This window comes from Acipenser ruthenus, chromosome 9 (genome assembly GCF_902713425.1).
Source record: "Acipenser ruthenus chromosome 9, fAciRut3.2 maternal haplotype, whole genome shotgun sequence".
NCBI classification, from domain to species: domain Eukaryota; kingdom Metazoa; phylum Chordata; class Actinopteri; order Acipenseriformes; family Acipenseridae; genus Acipenser; species Acipenser ruthenus.
In genome coordinates, this window is record NC_081197.1 from 35,797,978 (window position 1) to 35,821,051 (window position 23,074).

General features: G+C 40.4%; 1 protein-coding gene across 3 annotated transcripts in view; it reads right to left on the minus strand.

Moving 5' to 3' along the window:
- The window catches only part of LOC117405640 (collagen alpha-2(IV) chain-like), a 101,136-nt gene that overhangs the window by 77,675 nt on the left and 387 nt on the right, over positions 1-23,074 (minus strand). For all 3 annotated transcript variants that reach the window (XM_034008842.3, XM_034008841.3, XM_059029919.1), the window contains exons 2-3: positions 22,708-22,839; positions 22,564-22,615 (exon numbers count right to left, since the gene is read on the minus strand). In XM_034008842.3, coding sequence (XP_033864733.3) covers positions 22,564-22,615; positions 22,708-22,751 — 96 coding nt within the window. In that variant the 5' untranslated portion in view covers positions 22,752-22,839. The remainder of the gene's footprint in view (positions 1-22,563; positions 22,616-22,707; positions 22,840-23,074) is intronic.

Sequence of the window (23,074 nt, forward strand, 5' to 3'; positions counted from 1 at the left end):
TCGATGCCTAGCCCTTTGCGGTCCTATGTCGGACCAGGTCCGACATTACAATTTTCCCTTTCCGTTCCGATGTCGGACCCTGTCCGCATCTGGGATCCTCACTTGGGACAGCCAGAGCTGTCTGCTTGCCACTACCAAGCCTGCCAGGCTTCTGCCTAGAGCCTGCCCTTGGAAGCCCGAGATTTGTAGTAGAGTGCCCGAAACCGCACGTAGCTCTGAAGCTAGTGGCTCGGGGAGGGTTACGGAGTGCAGCATACCATCAAAGTAGGCCGTTAAGAGGCCTCCTGTGTTCATCAGACGTGCTACTTGCGCTTCAGCCGCGTAAGCCTTTTTAAGGTGGGCTTCTGTGATCCTGCATTGACCCGTTAGGGCATACAGGATCTCTGAACAGGCTTCCTACTGGGTGGGCTTGCACTAGGGTCGATATGGTGGAGTCTACTGGCGGGAACTGCGCCACGCCTTCCATTGAGGCATGTCACGGTGGGCACTGAGGCCGGGTGTTGCCAAGAGGATTTTACCTCCTCCAGGAAGTCCGGAAATGCTGGAAAGGGCTGGGGGGTCGAAGTCTGCGCTGGTCTGAAAACAGACCTGCGCTGCTCGGAACTTGCCTTCCAGGGTACATGGAGGAAGTTGGCGGCCTTTTCCATCAGAGATGAAACGACCTGGAACCACATTTTAATTAATAAAATACTAATGGTATTAAAAAAAATAAAAAATAAAAACTCTGAGAAAGTGACACACACCCAAGAAGAATATTTTAGGGATGACAAGCAATTAAAAAATAGTCTTCTCAAGTTTGTGTAACTTTCTTCGCTGTTTTTAAATACAATATAATTCATTATAATGCCCTTCCGGGTCCGTTATCTGTTTTCTAGTATCAAAAGAAATGCAGACAGCCACCCCTACCCCACACAATAACTGTTCTTAATGGAAGATAAAATATTGTACCGTACCCTGGGGGTGCTTATAAATGTTTACAACTTTTTAATATACTTTACCATATCTCTCCATGCTTTCCAATACTTACCTATGCTTTACCATGATTTCACTGTGCTTCATTACACTTTGATATGCTTTTACTATGGGAGACCTTTATATGGGGCTGCATTTTTTTCATGAAGCATAGAATATATTTTACTCATTAAAATGTATGATGTCAGGAGTACAGTGAGTCGATATAGCTGCTAAAATTTTAAATACTTATAACTATAGGTTATACTATTTTGGGAAATGTTACACTTCTTAATCTACTGAGAAGCCATATTATATCAAAAAGCTTCAACTGGCTTTCTTTTTAATTTAGATACTGTATATAGGCCAAGAATATATTTATTTTCAATCTGGGTATTTTGTCAAAAATGTATAACACCTGAAACAAAAAGATATGAAAGTACTGTTCTCCTTTTTGAGAACAACTGGTGCTCGTCATCAAACCTTAATCTCTCTGATGTCTTTAATTAAACTAACTTTGGCCCAGTATTTAAACAGCTAAGATCAGATCAGATCAGATGCGGGGGGTACTAAAAAAAGCCATGAATCTCCTGTCTTATCTGCTTTTAAGCAAGTTTAAAGACTTCTTTTGTTTTTGTCTGTTTCTTAACAAAATACTGTGGTTAACCATGTCTAGTTCATAATTCCATAGAAGCCCTTAGCTTTGTACATGAACCCAGTTGCACAATGTGCCTTTTCCAACAGGATAAAGTTTTTTCATTATAATTATGTCTAACAAGTTACAGCACACCGGTGAGGAAATACAAAGACTGTAAATACTGTAAATGACACTGCTTCAAGCTATACTGATGTGTTTCTTCCTCTTTTAATGTCAAGAATTCTACCTTGGTCATTAACTAGCCAATTATTATGTGTTCATATTTAACATACAGATAAGAACATAAGAACATAAAAAAGTTTACAAACGAGAGGAGGCCATTCAGCCCATCTTGCTCGTTTGGTTGTTAGTAGCTTATTGATCCCAGAATCTCATCAAGCAGCTTATTGAAGGATCCCAGGGTGTCAGCTTCAACAACATTACTGGGGAGTTGGTTCCAAACCCTCACAATTCTCTGTGTAAAAAAGTGCCTCCTATTTTCTGTTCTGAATGCCCCTTTATCTAATCTCCATTTGTGACCCCTGGTCCTTGTATCTTTTTTCAGGTCAAAAAAGTCCCCTGGGTCGACATTGTCTATACCTTTTAGGATTTTGAATGTTTGAATCAGATCACCGCGTAGTCTTGTTTGTTCAAGACTGAATAGATTCAATTATTTTAGCCTATCTGCATACGACATACCTTTTAAACCCGGGATAATTCTGGTTGCTCTTCTTTGCACTCTTTCTAGAGCAGCAATATCCTTTTTGTAACGAGGTGACCAGAACTGAACACCATATTCTAGATGAGGTCTTACTGATGCATTGTAAAGTTTTAACATTACTTCCCTTGATTTACATTCAACACTTCTCACAATATATCCGAGCATCTTGTTGGCCTTTTTTATAGCTTCCCCACATTGTCTAAAATTAAGACATTTCTGAGTCAACATAAACTCCTAGGTCTTTTTCATAGATTCCTTCTTCAATTTCAGTATCTCATTACTTCAGTATCTCCCATGTGATATAGGTCAGACATATAAATGAAATGTAATCAAATTAACCTATGAATAAAATTCATAAAGACTGGGTAGTGTATATATATATATATATATATATATATATATATATATATATATATAGGACAGCTGGCTCTTTGAGCTAAAATATATATATATATATATATATATATAGTGGCAGACTGGGGGCGGGAGGAGAGAAATGTAGTCCAGGAGGGGTTAAAGGACTACATCCCCCAGAATGCCACGAGAGTGAGCCAGGAGGAGGTACACCTGGCTCTCATTGAATGTAATGAAGCCCTGCATAAAAGGGTTGTAAACCCTGTAATGAGGGCTGCTGTGCCAGGTTGTGTGAAGCCGTGTGTTCCTGTGTGAAGGTGCGGTGAAGGTGTTTAAGAACGTATTGTTTTTGTAACTGGGACACGACTTACCCATCCAGTTAGTTAGTTTTAGTAAGTGTTAGTTTAGGGAATCTGCAAAAGTTTAGTCAGTGCTCCAAAACGGAGGTAGGATTTTTGTTTGTTTATTTTTGTTATTGTAAATACAAAAATGCGCAACACACTTTAAAAATCAAAATTCCTGTGTTGGGTCCAGTGTTTAAAGGGGCAAACAAACCTTGAGTGAGTGAGATGTCTTACAATATATAAAACAAAAATGACATTAAGAAAGCTGAGCAAAAGCCATGCAGTAGATTGTATTATGTATTATTTATAACACACTACTTTTAATCCTCCAACATAATTTGAATTGTCCAGTAAAACTGTTTGAGATACAGCTAGGCAGCATCCCATTACAATGTCAGTAGCAAAAGTATAGTTTAACTTGAAAAAATGGGACACAGATCTGGCTTTAGAAATTGTTGCATAAATGTTAAACCTTAGTATAAAAGTGAACTCACAAAAGCACCATCGTAACTGGCAATGAAACAAAGTTTATCACTTAGTGCTGAGCGCATAATGGCTAGGGTGTGGATTGCTAATGGTTTTGCTAAGGTTTCGGAGCAGTAAAGACCAGGAATATTGCAGAATGAGTGTAGACATTTGTCTTGCATTCCTCAAACCTGCATGGGCTCTTGATTGTGCAACAACATAATTTTACCAGTAGGAGATTCAAGAAAGTAGAGACAAGAGCCTCTTATTCATGGCAGTGAACAAGTGCATATTCAACCAGAGGATAATAATTCAGGTAGGATTTCCCTCTTTAAACTAATTTATTGTAGCAGATTTGTTTTATTTTGGGTTACTTGTCAGGGAGTGAAGATTTATGATTCCTCTATAGAAAGATAAGAATCATAGCAGACCGCAGCTGCCTCAGTCACCCAAAATGTCTGTCTGGACTTGATGCATTCTTACTAAATGTCAGTAGTTGCAGTTAATCACTGATTATACAGTTATTTTTAATTAATAGAGCAATACAAAATAAAATCATAAAAAAGTATCTTTGTCCTTAACTAATTTCTGTAGGTTCCCTGCTGCTAATACTTAGAGTACACGGTGTCTAGCTGTTTGTGTGCAAACCAAACACACTCATCTTGTACAGTTCAGTAAAATCAATGTAATATATATACTTTGTAAATACAACAGGAAAATTAATTAGCATGAATATTTGAAAAGAGAAAATAGCAAACGGTCAGATGACATTCTTTACAAACACAGAAGTAGAAAACTACAAACAGTATGACAGGGATTCATAAAATACTAGCATATCAAAAACATACATTAAATCTCTGAAATGTCTCCTTCATGCTGGCTTACTGACAATTAAAATTAAGCTTCAGGACAAGGAACAACTTTTTCTTGAGAGCTTTGAAGATTACAGTTGAAATGCAAAGCAAGAGTATAAAGTTACCACAAAGAAACGTAAACTGAAGCCCCACTTGGCACAATCAGCCAGAAAGCAGTGGGGTCTATCATCTGCTGTGGTTCTCCCAGCCTGCTATCTAGAACACTTTATAAGATTATCCAAAAGATTATCCAAAATGTAGGTGTGGTAATCATTGTGGCCATATTAGATGATGGGTAGTAATTTGGTGGTCATATCAAAATGACTGTGATAACATGAAGTCTGATTTTTCCAGATTCACTAATCTGTTCCCACAAACACAATTCCAACATCTTTGGCCATCCACGAGTTGCATTGTTTTTGGTGCACCAAGTGTGCGCCACAGAGACAACTGTCTTATTTCTTTCTTTTACTGTCTGTTTCTATTGGAAGACAGGAAATCATATCACAACAGGGCTGATGTTTTCAAAGGGATGTGACTTCCCATTGCTGTCATTAATTCCAGGCCATGTTCCTCCTGAAAGAAGTCTGTTACATGTTTGGAAAACTCAAAACATATAATGCACCAAAAAAAGAAGCAATATTGTGTTGAGGAGTATTCAATCTCACTGCATCTGCAACCACTCCCAATGCTTTACGCAGTCTTTGCAGATCAATAATGGTGCACAACTGAACACAATACAAATCTGTTTACACTGTTCCAAAATATGTCAGATACCTACAACGTTACCAATGGTATGCACTGAGAAACTTTGCCTTTTTTAGTACAGTGGACTCAATATTACATGGATTGTGATGTGTGTATTTGATGTGAAACTGGTACTCTGACTGGCTGACGGTCCTACAAAACGTCAAATGTCAGAGTTCTGCTGAGACAATGGAATGTTAATGATTTGTAATGAAAAAACAAAATGCAGGAAAACAAATACAAAATAAAGACGTTTCCAAGAAGTTTAGGTTCATTTGTGTATTTATTTAAATGATTACAAATAATAAACCTGTACTTTTATATTTAACTGTATTTGTTTAGTCTTCAGTGATGTTAATAAGGTTGTAAGCAAATCATCCCAGGTGGTAAACACGCTGTTAAGATCCCACAGTATTTGTGTTTATGGTTCAGTTGAGACATGAAACCAATGTTCTGTATACTCTGTGGATTTTAAACAGCTCACACCATTCCTTTGAAGAAGAACTGGTCTGTTAACCCCAGTGCTAAATGTCAAATTCCAATATATCTGTTTGGCCCTATTTAAATGGAAACAAGAATTCCCAGACAACGTAATGTTGCTTATCACGCAGTGTATTTTTCCTGAGAAAATACATTTGGGATTACAAAAAGTGAGCCATATAAGCGCTACAGTATGAGGTGCACTATTATGTAATGTAAGGAAAAGGTTCACTTTAAATTAGTGGGGTCAAAAAATATGAAATAAAACTAAATGAAGACAAGTGTTTCCATGGGTAAAATCAAGCATCATTCACACAAGAATATGGATTTCTAAGCAGTATAAGCTTTAACTATCAAAATGGAAAGTTTGACTGGGTTGACAATAGAGTCTTTGTTTTACTGGAAACCAAGCACCATGATATAGAGCTATACAATCCAGAACATCAAAAAAATCTGAAATACAAAACTGCTTTGACTTCCTGTGGCGGAGTGTCCCGCCCCTATTTATTATTATTTGTATTTTTGTTTGCGGCGCGGGTAAAAGCGCCGCGTCTTTTATTGTTATATTTAAAAACCTCGTGAGGATGCATGGCTGATCAGCTACTGATTATTTAACTAGCTGACAGTCATGCATCCTTACCAAACACGTGCAGACTCTGGCCGGGGGATAATAAGATAATTACCAACTAGTTAAATCCCTCGGCCAGAGTATATAAACCAGCAGCACTATGCACTCGGGGGGTGGAGTGTTCGAGAGTGGAGAACGGGAGAGAGAGAGAGGAAGAAAACAATTGCTAAAACGTGCTGGAGTATCCAGCACGAAACTTACTTGTTTGTTTATTCGTTCGGCCCTCGTGCCCTTTTGTTTGGTGTTTTGTTAAATCTTTTGTTTTTGTTTTGTTTATTAAATACGCTGAGTGCACCAGCACTCAGCTTCAACCGCCCATCCACTGTTTTGGTTTGAGTTACTTCCTGGTCCGTGACGTCATCCACATCACCACTGCGAGCCAGACTGCCACATATGGTGGCAGCGGTGGGATAAACAACGCCTCCAACAGCCGGACCAGGAACAGCAAAGGAAGTTTTTTTCGTGTTCGTTTTTTCAAATAGTGTTTTTTGTGTTTGAAAAAAAAAAAAAAAAAAAAAAAAAAAAATGGATGAAGTGGACGCCTATATGGAGAGGTGGCATGCGCATCAGAGGGAGTTGAAGGAAGGAGGGGCTACATGGTGCCTCGCCTGCCTGGAGTATGGGCACCTCCCTGAGGTGTGCCCATATGAAGACCCCCTCTTTGTGCAGGCCTTTGATCGAGGTGAGGTGGAGACTGCGGAGGAGTGGATCCACCTGAAGGCCATACCATCGCCGCAGGTGGATCAGGAAACCTGCCTCACCTGCCTCAAAGGGGAGGAGTGGTGCTTTGCCGTCGGCAAGGTCGGGCACAAAGCACCCGACCAACCCCCTCCATGGCAGGAGGTGGAACTGCTGGTCCCAAGGAAGGGAAGGAGGGGCGGTGCTAAGAAGGCAAAGAAGCCCGCACGTCCTGCGCCTGAGTGGGAGGAGCCCGAACGTCCTGCGCCTGAGTGGGAGGAGCCCGAACGTCCTGCGCCTGAGTGGGAGGAGCCCGAACGTCCTGCGCCTGAGTGGGAGGAGCCCGAACGTCCTAAGCCCAAGAGGGGGGAGTCGGTGCATCCACAGCCCAAAAGGGAGGAGTCGGTGCGTCCACAGCCCAAAAGGGAGGAGTCGGTGTGTCCACGGCCCGAAGAGAGGGAAGTCGGGGCTTCCACAGCCCTAGGACCCAAGCTGCAGTCCCAAGAGCCAGAAGGGGAGGAGTTACAGGCTCAACCCCCTGAATTTTTCTGGGGGGGAGAAGGGCAGGATGCTGGTGTTCCCCAGCAGCCTCTATTTATGCTGCTGAAGGGAGCACGGCACACACCAGCCCAGCCGCCACAGCAGAGGGAGCCAGCACCGCCACAGCCTCCCTCTGAGTGGCCAGCATCCGCCCCATCGCCTCTGCCTCCACCACCACCAGGAGCAGAGCAGCAGGAGCTGCCTCTGTCTCCACCACCACCAGGAGCAGAGCAGCAGGAGCTGCTTCTGTCTCCACCATCACCAGGAGCAGAGCAGCAAGAGCTGCCTCTGCCTCCGCCGCCTCCACCGTCGTGGGAGGACTGCTTGCCCCTCCCACCTCCACCAGCAGAGGGTGAATGCCTGCTGGTTCCGCCTCAACCGTCGTGGGAGGACTGCTTGCCCCTCCCACCTCCACCAGCAGAGGATGAATGCCTGCTGGTTCTGCCTCAACCGTCGTGGGAGGACTGCTTGCCCCTCCCACCTCCACCAGCAGAGGATGAATACCTGCTGGTTCCGCCTCAGCCGCCGTGGGAGGACTGCTTGCCCCTCCCACCTCCACCAGCAGAGGGTGAATGCCTGCTGGTTCTGCCTCAACCGTCGTGGGAGGACTGCTTGCCCCTCCCACCTCCACCAGCAGAGGGTGAATACCTGCTGGTTCCGCCTCAGCCGCCGTGGGAGGACTGCTTGCCACTCCCAGCTCCACCAGCAGAGGGTGAATACCTGCTGGTTCCGTCTCAGCCGCTGTGGGAGGACTGCTTTCCCCTCCCACCATCGCCATTGCCTGGGGATGGCTGTTCTGCATCGCCTGGGGCTGCCTTTTGTTCTCTACAGGACACAGGGTACGAGGGAGAAGTGGAGCTCCCGCTGCCGCCTCCATGGCCAGGGGCTCCCCTCCCGAGTTCGCCTCCCGAGGGTCCGCTGCGGCTGCCGTCGCCTTCCGAGGGTCCGCTGCGGCTGCCGTCGCCTTCCGAGGGTCCGCTGCGGCTGCCGTCGCCTTCCGAGGGTCCGCTGCTGCTGCCGTCGCCTTCCGAGGGTCCGCTGCTGCTGCCGTCGCCTTCCGAGGGTCCGCTGCTGCTGCCGTCGCCTTCCGAAGGTCCGCTGCTGCTGCCGTCGCCTTCCGAGGGTCCGCTGCTGCTGCCGTCGCCTGGGGTCGCCAGGGATCCTGCTTCGCCTGGGGTCACTACACTGTGGTCAGAGCCCCACGGAGGGGAACTGCTGGCCGTGAAGAGGAGGGGGGAGGTCAGGAGACCAGCTCCCCCAGCCGCACTTTCGCGGCAGGAGTTTGGGTGGTCAGAGCCCCACGGAGGGGAACTGCTGGCCATGAAGAGGAAGGGGAAGGTCAGGAGACCAGCTCCCCCAGCCGCACTTTCGCGGCCGGAGATCATGTGGTCAGAGCCCCACGGAGGGGAACTGCTGGCCGTGAAGAGGAGGGGGGAGGTCAGGAGACCAGCTCCCCCAGCCGCACTTTCGCGGCAGGAAATACTGTGGCTGGAGCCCCATGAAGGGCAGCTGCCAGCCATGAAGAAGGGGGGGGAGGTCAGGAGACCAGCTTCCCCCGCAGCAATTTCGCTGCAGGAGAAAGGGTGGCCGGCCATGAAGAAGGGGGGGCAGGTCTGGAGACCACCCCCAAAATTTTTTTGGCCAGAGGAGCCGGCCGGTGCGCGGGCCATTGGAACGCTACGGCTGTTTGGGTGGGAGGAGGACATCCCACCGTGGCCGCCACCTTTGGTCCGCTGCTGCCCCTGTTCCTGCGCCGGGACTGCTAACCGGGACTTTGGGGACTAAGGGGGGAGGTGGCCGAAAAGGCCATGTGTGCTGCGCACAAGGGGGGGCATGTGTGGCGGAGTGTCCCGCCCCTATTTATTATTATTTGTATTTTTGTTTGCGGCGCGGGTAAAAGCGCCGCGTCTTTTATTGTTATATTTAAAAACCTCGTGAGGATGCATGGCTGATCAGCTACTGATTATTTAACTAGCTGACAGTCATGCATCCTTACCAAACACGTGCAGACTCTGGCCGGGGGATAATAAGATAATTACCAACTAGTTAAATCCCTCGGCCAGAGTATATAAACCAGCAGCACTATGCACTCGGGGGGTGGAGTGTTCGAGAGTGGAGAACGGGAGAGAGAGAGAGGAAGAAAACAATTGCTAAAACGTGCTGGAGTATCCAGCACGAAACTTACTTGTTTGTTTATTCGTTCGGCCCTCGTGCCCTTTTGTTTGGTGTTTTGTTAAATCTTTTGTTTTTGTTTTGTTTATTAAATACGCTGAGTGCACCAGCACTCAGCTTCAACCGCCCATCCACTGTTTTGGTTTGAGTTACTTCCTGGTCCGTGACGTCATCCACATCACCACTGCGAGCCAGACTGCCACACTTCCCTAGAAACCTCTATCCTCAATACATCACATTACATCTGTCACCTTCATCTTCCATTCCCAACTAACATAGGTATATTACTGTGGGAACAATATTCATCTTGTAAGTGATGTCAGCGCAAATACCCAAGTGCTAAGGCATCAAGTTTACATCAATTTTTATTTATCATGGTGAGCTGCAGTAGTCAGAGTTTTATGACGTGGATCTCATTCTTTGTTGTTAGATACGATTTTTAGCTAAGAAGTTATCATGCAACATGAGTGGTAGAAGTGCATAATACATAATAAACTATTCACTCCATATGAACAACCTTTTTGGACTCTTTTTGTATTCCCTCCAAGCTTAAAGATTTACTCTATATTATTATTATTATTTATTTCTTAGCAGATGCCCTTATCCAGGGCGACTTACAATTGTTACAACATATCACATTATTTTTACATACAATTACATTATTTTTACACATTACTATACACCTCCCAGGACTAGGGTCTACTGTTACATCACCATTTGGCAATGCAAGATTAAATGTATTATGGCAGGTGGAGTATAGGGGTGTATCGATTCACACGGTGAACTGTGATTTGTGAAGCTCATTTGACCAGAAGTGCTTTACCAGTGTTATTGCAAACACTTGCACAAGCAAATTAGACAATTGTGTGATTTTATGTTTCGTGCTGAATTTACTGTATCGTGATACGTATCGTTAATACACTGCCAATACCCAGCCCTAGTGGAGTATGACACATTTTGGTAGTCACGGAGACCTGTATGACAGAGGATTTAGTAAAAACTCTGTTTATTCAAACCCAATGGATTGTATGGCTTACTTCAGAGCCACAAAATTAGATCCATGCACTTTCCCATTCTTCCCACTCTCATTTTGTAGATGTTTCTCTCCATGCAAAACACAACTAAACAGTGACAGACTGTAGTCCAGACTACATACCAATACTATCACATCTTCATCACACTTAACAAAACCTCAACAGACATCTGAATTTACTGCACAATAAAGACATAAAATGAAAAAATTATATAACTGTGCTTCAAATTCTTTTTCTTTTCAGTAAAATAAGACTTTCTGACAAGCAGGGCAGGAAAAGTAGATCTTTATTTAAATTTATTTAAGAATTAAAACAGTGCCGGTAGACTTTGCTAGTTAATTTTGTGAGATTTAATTTGCCAGCACTTGACAAAACAAAGAAAAACACTCAGTTCTTGCAACAAAGGATTTCAGGATTTCAAGTAGAAATGGTTTAGAATTTATTACCTTATACAGTTTATTGGCTATAAAATTGTTTATAGACAATTTACTAGAGCTGCATAATTTATTGTACTGGTTGACTCCATGTACCTGTAGCTTCTTATTTCAGTCACCATAGGCAGTAAATAAGGCTGCATACTGTGCCGTTCCCACTATTAAAGAGCATAATTTACAGTCACCATAGTTCTTCATGTCATCCATGGGAAGGAAAATATTTGAAAACATGGTGGATTTTCTGGAATGTCGGACAAAATAATGTCAAAGTTAACAGAAAACAAAATAATCTCTCCGAAATTTGTTTAACCTTTAGGTACTTGCAATTTATCTAAATAATATTAGTGTTTAACTGTCTTGTGGCTATCGCTTAGTTCTGCACTACAATAAATCTAAAGAAACTGGAGAAAGCCTCATGAAATAGCAGCCTGGATATGCCCCAGACAACTTAATAATCCTTCTGGCTTCTACCTCCATGCCTTTGTAACAGGTGCCTGTGATAAAGATTGATCAGGAAACAGGATAACCGTACGACACCCAGCTTTATCTAGTAGTAAGTCAAAGTATGTAGGCATGTAGGGTTTTTGAGCAAAAAGCTCACTGGTCTTGTAACAGTGTCTGATCACACCTGCAGCATTGGCACAGAACATGTTCAGCAGTAAAAATAAATACTTTATATCATCTACATTTTCATAACATTAAATGTATTACCTGTTTAAATCATGTACTGTTGTTCCAAACTATTACAGCAAGAATGACTCAATCATAGGGTCTGCTGCTAGAAAGGCTGAGGTGAGGTGGTTTTAGAGATTAGAACAGGTGTAAACCTGTATTTTCTGTCCCATCTGAAACTGTGATTCTGTTGTATGCCCAATTTCTAAAACCATCTCGCTTCAGAAAGTCAGCTTTTATTAGGAGTCTTTTCAGAAGTAAACCTTGTGGTTGAAAAACAAAATAATCCTGTTAGTAGGCCTGGTAAATGCGGATCTAAGCAGAAACAGCAATACTGTAAATAACAGGATATTAAACATGTAAGGTAGAAGACAAAAAAAGAACATAACACCATCTGGCTGGATAGCTGTTATAAAAAGTGGGTCACACCATGTAATTACTTAGTAAATACATGTGTACTTATACATGTGTACTTACAATGTTATTATGCATAGTTACAATGTACTTAATGTGTAGAACATTTAGCACGATATATGTAAGTACACAATTGTATCAGAAAAGGGTTAGGGTTAGGATTATGTTTAGAGTTAGGGTGAGGGTTAGGGTTATATTACGCAAAAAGATTTACACATTAAGTACATTGTAACTATGCATAATAAAATAGTAATTATGTGTAAGTACACATGTATTTACTAAGTAACTACTATTTAAATACACAGTAATTAGAGACACCATGTAAAGTGGTACCAAAAAGTGTAGTTCAGTTGTTCCATAGGGCGGACAAAAAAATAATATCCATTCAGTCTATTCAGCTTCCAAAATAGGTTTATTTAAAAACTAAGAGGCTGACCCCAGATGCATGTATTGTACACTACTGCTCATTCCCTTCCTACTGTATCCTTAAAGATCAAGAGTGGGATTTTCATTAGTGTTGCAAATGGACTAAAGAGATGTATACTTGCACCGTTTAATTTTCATAATGTTTGGTTTTCAATATCTCAGTGGTATTTGCAAACGCCACTGTTAAAATCAATGGAATTAACCTCAGGAAAATCAAGTACCTGTTTAATATTCATAGTGGCGTGAAAGAACCACAGTAAACTACGGTTTAGCATCTTAAGTGAACTATGATGGAGCATGATATGGAAAAAGCATGGGAAACTGCAAACTCGCTGTTGAAATGTACTGTTCTATCAGATGCTGTGGGAGGAACATGTTTTACATTTCAAAGGAACGATAAATGCAGTGTTTTGACAGTTTGACACAGGTTGCAGGGAATATCTTAGTGATTTTATACACAAGGGCAGTGCATGCGTGGAAAAGCATATGAACTTTAAAAATACAGTACATTTTATTCAGACAAGGCCACAGGTCCTTGTCTAAATAAGCAGATCACAGCAGATCTTTTGGGTTATAGCAATATGAAAAATCATGTGCATTCCAAGACTTGGACATGGGAGTTTAAACACAGCTGGAAGTGAATCTTACGCTAATAGTTGACAAAAAATGTAATGTCTTGTCAAGTACCAGTACCCTCCTTAAATGACTTAATTCACGTGAAAATAATTGAATGCTCACAAACAAACACGTCAGCATAAAACCACATAGAACCATCAATGTATTATACTGATGGGTTCCTGTTGCCTCAAGTATTACATAATGTTGTACATTATGATCAGTAAAAAAGCAATTTTAAAGCCTCGCATAAGAGAAATCCTAATTCTGAGAAATTCATGAATAATAAAGTAAAGCAACAATTTTCAATGATGTACATTTGCTATGTCCTTAGCAACGCATATTCAGGTTTATGCTAGACACTTAAAATTTGGCAGGCTTTAAGAGATTGGTCAAGTCTAACACTTTAATTTGGAGAGTGAGACACTTATGTATTTCTATTTTATTACATTGCAACCTACAGGCCCTTTAAAAAAAAAAAGTTGAATAGGATTCCATTGGATTCTTTGGGATTTTGTCAGGGCAGCTATTTGGCTGTTGGTGCGAGTGTGATACGGCTTGCTCACATGGGTCTTATTGACAAAGCAATTGTGTTTCAGAATATAAGTTACCCAATATTTTAGTGAACAAGCCATGTGGGTGTGTGTGTGTGTGTGTGTGTGTGTGTGTAAATTAGGCAATAAACACATGCGCAGCTAGATTAGATTTTTTATTTTTTTTGCTTCTTAAACAGTTTACTAAAACTAAAACATTATGACTGGAGCGCTTCCCTCACTTCATCTGTGTTTACAACCCCTCCCTCGGTTTCACTCCCTTCATTACGTTTTCTTCCTCTGTTGAATCAAACTTGTCTAACCCCAGATGAATCGGTAACGGTGTTCTCCGAATCGCAATTTTGGACACAAAATAATCCTCAATCAGATTCAGAGAATGCCATTCTCCACTTCCGGCAGCTTCAGATAAATTTAACTTTCCAAGATTTAAGCGCATTGCTGGCAACTTCACTCTCCCGATTTTACATTCTCATTTAATGTGAAGTAACGTGATTATTTGAACTATAAATGAATACTTCACATTAAATAACTGTGTAAGCTGCCCTCGGTAAGGGCGTCAGCTAAGAAATAAAAAAATTATTATTGCTACGTAGCTAGCTAATGGTATAATAATAACAATACATTGAAAGTATAAAAACTAGTGATTGCGATTGCCAGAATAACGTAGCCTAATCTCTGTAAATGATTACAGTGGAACGTCGCATATCCGACCGTCACATAATCACCCTGATCAATTAACCACCTCGCTAAATAAATAAATAAATAAATAAATAAATAAATAAATATTAAAATTAGGCTACGAGAGTAATGGTATTGGCAGCAAGTGCAGCGCCGCGATGGAAACAGAAAGAAAGCATTATATCAATCAGATTTTGGTGCGTTCCCCTTTAAGACAGACAGGCTATCAGTCAGCTGTGTGTAGCAGTGACATTTCAATACACCAGTTGAGAAAGCTTTGTGTTTTACTCTTTTTTTTTTGTGCAATGTCTTTATATAATGGAGCGCACGCTTGCAGCTATTGGCAGCGTGTTGTTGTAGCTTTTAAATGCATTTGAATTAAACAAAGCAAGCTTCATAAATGCAATGCTTACCAGCCGTTTGAATTAGCTGAATTAATATTTAAACCGAGCTTCTTATCGGCTGTTGGCAAGATCAAGAAAAAGCGCAAAGTACCATGACAGAGATAGATAGCAGAACCAGGTAGGCAGGGACTTCTAGAGTTAAGAAAGAAGCCATCAGTTGCAGGTTACTGTACATTACTGTTTGTTTTGTATTTTTTAAAGCTTTGCGTGGAGATGGCTTTTATAGTAAACCACATAGACACACTGTGTATTGTAGCCTAATTAATCTCGCTTACATTTGCTTACTTTTAAAGCAAAGAATTTCCCCGTGTTTAAAGCAGTTTGAGTGTTGTTTTTGTAACCTATTTATGCATGTGTAAATGTCATTTTCTATAGATGTTCGCAAATCCGACTTTTTCACATATCCGCCTATACCCCAGTCCACAGGGGGTTGAACATGCGACGGTGTACTGTATTAATAATAATACAAAAAAACCCTATCAAAATAGAAAGTATACAATACCGAGAATAGAATTCCTCAATGTTTGTCAACTTACAACGTTGAAAGGATGAGGTGGTACGCGGCTTTGAATAAACGTCTGCTTCACTTTAAATTAGGCATAATTAAGAGTTCTCACATGAAAAGCACTCGACTGAAATGTGTATGTTATAAAAACGCTTTAAAATAAAGATTTTAAAACTGTTTAACATAAATAGCTGTTACCAAGTTATAGTTTAGACTTCATAATATCAAAATAACACGAAAACCAAAAATTGTTCAGGGACGCCATTTTTTCTGTTTTCGCCTCTGTAGCAAAATGTTGGCGACATGCGACTGATTTTGTGGGAGCAGGTCACAAATGTTATACTGAAAAATAAATACAAATGGATATACTGTATACTGTATATTAGGAAATTCCAGAAAGGTCTGCAATGTTGAAATAGTGAATAATCTAGTATTAAGATTTTGCAGTTTTTTGGAGTTGATTTATGTGAGAAGGTCGCACACCTGCTGTACTGTACTAATACCCCTGGGTTTGCAAAACGTACAGTGCGGAATATCTTGTACACTAGACTACTCGTTTTCTTGGATAATTTGTATGGTAAGACCTAATATTGTTTATCATAAGCATGTTCATAAATCTATGAACATGACACTGGAATCTGAGGTTGTTGATCCTGATGCGGTTATAATTTGAAGTCTAGTTCATATCCTACAGCTGGTATGTGCTGGTATGATATTTTATTGCATGCCAAGCAACAGCAGCACAAAGGGCAGACAGATTCTGAACAAAATTAACTTCCATGTCCACTTCATCAGATCAATGAAGGTTCTGTCTGCAAATGAGCTGGAGCAGTCGTCTTTCCTCTTTCCATGAAGGCCCCTTGTCTTTCTTCAGAAAACAGCCTTTCCATTAAGTGAATTATAATGTACAAAGTGTTCATGACAGAAACAAGGCCAACCCCTCTGCAGAAGGCATACCCCTAGGCATACCCCCCTTTTAAGTGTGAAACAGAACCCCTATTTACTATCGGAGGAACTATGCAATTACAACTTAATCACATTCAGTAAATCTAATTGCTGTGGTATGCAAAATGAATATCAGCATCAAAGAGTAGTGATTCCAGAACTAGCACATTCCTTGCTTCATTTGGACATTGGTAATTTTATTTTTCATTTTTTGCTCAGTACAAAGGTATTTCAGTTCGGTCTGAGTTCAACCATAAATGGAAGACCTGGCTTTGAGCATAGCTATGCCACCTGGAAGCATTTCCGTTTCTCTGAACAAACCAAAGTATTTTTATTATGAGTATCGGGGAACAAATAAAAACAAGAATTTATCACAAAAACATGAGGTAAGGATAGCAACAGATCAAGCAGCCATTGCCAAATTGTTACCTTTGCTAAAGCCCACTACTAATTTGCACAGGAAATGTAAGGTTTTTCAAGGTTCAGCCTCACTAAAATTGACACAGATACTAGATCCAGTTACATTAGATCTCTTTCCATGGATGCAAATCTAAAGTCCAACTAAAATATGCCAAAAACAATTCAAACCAAACAAACATAACAACCATGTAAGCGACATTCATCCCCCGCCATGGCTGTCAATACCTAATGTACAGTCATGGCCAGCCGGTGATGAATGAGAAATCAGTAATATGAAAAAGATAACTGCTACGACCTACAATATATACACTGTATGTACATTTAATAATGCAAGTCTGACATAAAGACAAGCAAACAGGGTGGCTCCATATACCGCAGATTTAATGCAATCAATCATTTGTGCTAAAGAATGGCCTTAGGAACTTCCATCACAATTGGACAAGCGGTTCTCTAGCTACATGCACATTCCATGCTATAGAATGACTCAATCTCTTGGTATAGACCTAGCAGTTCCTTAGCAAGTTCAACATACCTCCACTTTTTACTGCCGCCCACCTCACCTTTTTCCACCGTGGGGCTATGCATCCCCAATGGGGGATAAGAAGCCATCACAATCATGTGTAGCATGACAAGCACATGCTGTAGTAGCCCAGGATACCAATAATGTGTGTTATCGAATGAATATCAAAAGCAAAAGTGTCAAAAGTACAGTACCTATGAACAATTAATGGGAAAGTAAATTCTTTTTGATAACATCCCTGAAAGTTGGGTAATAAAATTACATTTAAGTGTATATATTTGAGTTATTTTTTCTAGCAAAAAAAAAAAAAAAAGATTTATAAAATAATTATAATAATTAAATAATTTGCTGAATGGATTACAAACTTCAATGAACACCTCTGAGAAAGAGTTTCAAAGTTTCTAGACACTATGCACTAGCAGTCTCTGCCAAAGCTGACTACCCCTCTTCAAGATAAACTGAAGCTCCATTACCCACACACACTGCACTATGTGCTCTTGTGTTGCGACTATAAAAGGAAACACAGAGAAACACACCCATCGAAGTCAAGATTCTTTTCTAAAGTAGGAATCCAGACACAGTGGAATGAAGTGGATGAATTCTTGAAACCCATATTTAAACAATCATAATTCAAACTTGCATTTTTAAAAATGTTGGTGTTCTCACATTTTCCGAACATAAATAAAGCTACAGACGTTAGACAAAAGAGAGAACTGCTTGATAAATGTATACACCAAGAATCTGGTCCAGTAAGGTTACTGTAAGTCATGGCTTAATAAAGTTCACCGCAGCCCATCACATATAAAAGAAAACATACAGTAGCATTAAACAATGGCTTTGACAATAACCAAATGCAACAGCTAATGGGAAAACCAAAGCGGAATACAGCTACCCATAATGACACAGAAGTGCTACTGCTAAGCTACTCCTAAAGGAATTGTTAAACAAGAGGACTACATTGAAATTCAACAAATAGATAAATGACTGCTAAATTAATAAATGTAACCAGTTCAGTATTTTAAACACATTGAGCTTACTTTCAAAATCTTGTTAATTGGCCATTTGTCAGTGATGCCTGATTGCAGAGAAATCAGCTGATACTAGATCTTTGAACTGTGTATGTGGTAGTCCTCATATCTTTATGTTCAACATTTCTCTTCCGAAGCATAAGTAATATTGTCAGTATATCTAACACACAGTATTTTTAAACAAGTAATACCAATACTTAATTTCTAGACTAGTATTCTGTGCTACCACTTTTCAGTCTCTAAACCTTTGTAAGGGGCTTCTTGTTAGCTTGACCCTTTTACAAAAACTGTAAAAAAAAATGTGAATGCAATTGCAATTCACTACCCAGTTCCTCTTTCCCTAATTATCGAGTTCTTTAAACCATGTATGCACACATTTTTCAATTAAAAAAAGCCACAAAGCCTTGGGTACAAAACCACATTTCTTTTAAAAGAAAATGGTCTCAGGGGGCACTGATTAGGGGTCTCTGACAATTCAAAATAACTCCCATTTTCTGCTCTGTGTCGCAGAGGAGGATGATTAAACAGCAGCAGTGTTTATTGTTCAGGGAATTTCGCATGAAAGTCTGTTTGACAGATGTTAGAAACATAGCCATTGTAATATACGATGCAACGATGGGGAAATATATAGCTTTGTTATTCAATCATATAAGCTTGATTTACTTTTTTAGTAGAGGAAGTCTAGATGATATTTTATTGCATGTGATGTTGAGGGGCCCAAGAGCTCATCAAACCTCAACCAGTGCTTGTCTGCCAATAAAACATGTCCTTTTAGCAGAGACACCCCATTGTAGATTAAGATTCCACAAGGGTTGACCCTACAATGAACTTGCACTCTGTCTCTTCTACAGCACATTGTAGACCCCCTCTTGACTCGCAAAATGCTTACAAATTTGCTAGTGTAAAGGGTTAATTAGGTCTAGGAAGTGAACAACCATTTTGATTGTTTTGCTTTGGGTTTTTAAAGGCACAACAGGTCTATTCATTCCAGCATGTATTTATTTACCCTGTAAAGTTTTACCTAGAAATGTGAAATCCAGTCTGTGGCTAAAATCACTTCCCTTTGAAAGCTGTAATAAACGATATCAACTATTTACAACAAGACAACAACAAGCACATAGATAACACAAATGTTCAAAGGCCTCTTCCAGTGTAACTCGTAAGTATAAGCTCTCCAAGCAGAGCAGTTGCCTCAGCCCAAGCGGCCACAGTAAATGGATGAGCCTTGTTAATCCTCGCTAAGACCAGCTCCATTCTAAGTGTCTCTAAACATGTTTAAAATGAGAATTCCACTGTGGTGCAACAGCCTGGTTTTTAAGAGAAAAATCTCTTCATTTTCCACATGTCTTATAGATCAACCCTTATGATGAATCCAAGAGACAAAGGGTGGACTGCCAGGGCCAAGTCCCACTGGACACTGTAAGTGGGCATTGTCTCATCTGAGTCTCAAATGCTCTCACAAATATGCTTATAGTAACATATACAGAAACATAAGTAGAATGGCATGCAAACAACTGGGACAGCTTGTTTTCTAACTTGGCAGGAGTGGCTTCTGTACTGTGACCCTCCATTGGTGGTAAATACAGGGTTAGAAACTCATACTGGCCTTGCACCCTGTCCTGGGTTTCCAAATTAACATCAATTAAGTCAACATCCCCTTATAGCAGCATGAACAACTCCTAATAGACAATCAAAAGACACAAGTGAGACTAATTCAAGTGCAATCTGTTGAGAGCAGATTTAGCAGAGGCCTGAATGTTCAAACTCCTGACACCTGTTGATTTCAATTTTTAACAATAGTTCCAGGGGTAGAAACTTCCACTAGTCAGAACAAGGGGAGTTCTTAAACCCAGGACTGGGTGCAGCACTAGTGGAGGTTTCTAACCCTGTAAATGTAATTAAACATTCTTTATTCACAGCATGCGGTTTTGTCTTGCAGGTATTAGGATCCCACCTGAGCCTCACGCTCTCTGTCAATATAGCACACACTGTAGGACTATTGGATTAGGTGGGGATCAGGTGAGGTCCTAATAACTTGTGTACAGAGAGGGAACCTGGACAGGATTGTGAATCCTAATTCTCACAGTATTTTTGGATGAGCTTCATTTGAGTCATCTTCAGGAAAATGAAAATGGACTTGTACGGAATACGAACAGGCTTGGTTCCTTTTCAGGATGTGCAGTAAATCCACTAATACAGTAGAATGACTTGAAAACGGGGGTTAATTTGTGCTGGATCGCACCAAATCCCAGATCCGGTACCTTTATGTCTGACAAGTGAAAATTAAACAGTTTGTTAAAACGTATGAAAAACATTTTTTTTGTTGCAAAAAATAACTCTATACACGTAACATGTACAAAAAAAATGCTTTCCTGTTCCATGAATTTAATCACAAATGTGTACTGTAATGATATATTTTAGGATCTGACATCTATGGATCAGAACATTTGAAAAACGTTGTCCGCCGAATGACAACACGGCAAAATAACTATCATTTTTGCTCCTGTTCATCGTATTTTCAAAAAACCTGAAGATTGTCAAAACAATGGCTAGGCAATTGTCAGCATGCAGCTGCCAACACTAACAATAAGGCATGAAACCCACAAGCAGATGAGAACATGAAACATATATGGGAGCTACTGTAAATCATGGTCAGTGCATTAGGTTTGTAAATCAAAAATGCCATCCTTCTTTCTTAATTATAAGATCTGGTACCTTTTTGTTTACAAATTAACCCCTGCTTGGAAATGAGTGTTAGTGAAAAGCACACCTAAAGAATAAAATGTTTATGAATTAAAAAAACAAATGATATTCAACCACTGAAAATGTTATCATGATGCAGCTGTTCCATTACTCTGATGTTATTGTTAGGAAGCTCAATGGACCCTTCCCATTACTGTGGAATTGGAAGGGAGGAAGCATTCAAGGACAGGGCTGTGCATGCCTGTTTCCTCCTGCAGAGTTCTACAGCTGGTCACACTATTACTTTAGCAACAAGTCCATAATATACTACTGAAGAACTCTTGATGAGTGTTCGCTCATCATTTGTGGCTTTTTTTTTGCTTCTGTTTGACTGTGACAGAATGTTTAACCATGGGCAAAAAACAGTGCTGATTGATATGCAGTAGTTTTATTTTCAGTTCTTACAGTCCCACTAAATTATGAGAATGGTGCTGGATTGGCAGCACTGAGATAAGATACCTATATATTTATCCATAGAGCCGACAACCTGAGCCTGGACCGCTGCCCTGGAGGGAGGAGACGGATTAGTCTCTAAGCACAGGCATTGCACTTTAAAAAAAATAATAAAATAATCTGCAAATGTACATATTGCCAGTTGTGCAGACTTTTGTGGTGGCTTGTAATGTAAATACCCTCTCTCCACTGAGCACTAAGATAACCAAAATCAATTCACACCTCTCTACTAGGAACTGGTTCTGAATTCAAATCTTAATACACTGGTGGCTGTCAAAATCTTTAACCACAATGTACACACCAGTGTAACCACTAACCCTGCCCCCTGCAACACTCTGCCCCTGCATTAGTAGATCTAATACATACTTGATTTTGTACTGTGTTTTTCTTTCTGAGGTGTGTGTCAGTGTTGCAGGGGAGCAGGCTTACACTCCAGTGTACCAGATGTAATTAGGCATGATTCTGAGATCTCTGCTGATGTTACCAGGACACGATTAATACAGCACGAAATCATACAATGTAAATCTAAACTACAAGATGAATGCATTAGTTAAGATAACTCTGATATTTCAGGCCTATACCAAGTTGTTCTTTAAAAAATGCAGTTAGACATATGCCTAAAATACACAGCTCAAGTCTTGTTAACAGTATAAAATATAAAAATGAAGTTAATAGTATCCATTGACAGTAAGTGCCCAATTCAATTCAATTTTTCAGAGAAATGTACTGAACAAAGCAATTGGGGAGCAATGCTAGTTGTATTTCATTGGCACACCAATGAAGTGTTAATTAAATAAAAATAAACAAAAACTGCACAACGTTTGTGTTTAGTGTTGGACTTCTATTTCCTCAAACGTTTCCACCCCACTCCCCACTCCCCACCCAGTAACATTAAATTTATTGAATAGAGCCAGAAACCTGATATCTGATCTCTGCCCCTTGTGGTATAATATATATCCCGATATTCGCAGCAGCACAATTACAATGGTACAGTCCTTGCAGTGGTGTACTATTCAGCACATTTTAGATTACAGTACCAGCCACCAAAACACTTTCGGTGAAATAGAAAACACCTCTCTTTAAAGGATTTATTTTACATATCTATGCACTGACCTACCATTGTTCAGAATACATTAAAAATTACTTACGGCTTGGACTTGACCAGTCAAAAGAAGCAGTGTTAGCGACAACAGCAAACACCTGGCAAAACAGAGATGCACGGTCACATACTGTACAGCAATCTACTAAACAGAAACCGTTTATTTTAAAAAGCGAGACATACGGTAACTCACCTTAAAGTTATTATTTGTGGTCGTATCATTTGTAAAACTTGCATCGCTCTAGCCCCTTCTGTTCTCACTTCAACTGTAATATTACCCGTAACATGTGGACCAGTTGCTACTTCATGACCAGATCCTATTTATCTGAACGTAGAAGACAATAATTAATAGCAAGTTGATTTAGTGAATTTTATTTTACATTTTATACCCAACCACTTATCTCCAAAAGCTGTTGTTACAAAGTTAAAGAAAATAGTCTTTAAAATCCTAATGAAAACACTTTATAATAACAATCAATGATGTGTTTACAGCAATTACAATACGCTAAAATTAAATACCAAGTTGTACAAACTTCATTGTATCTTGTAATGTCGTGAAA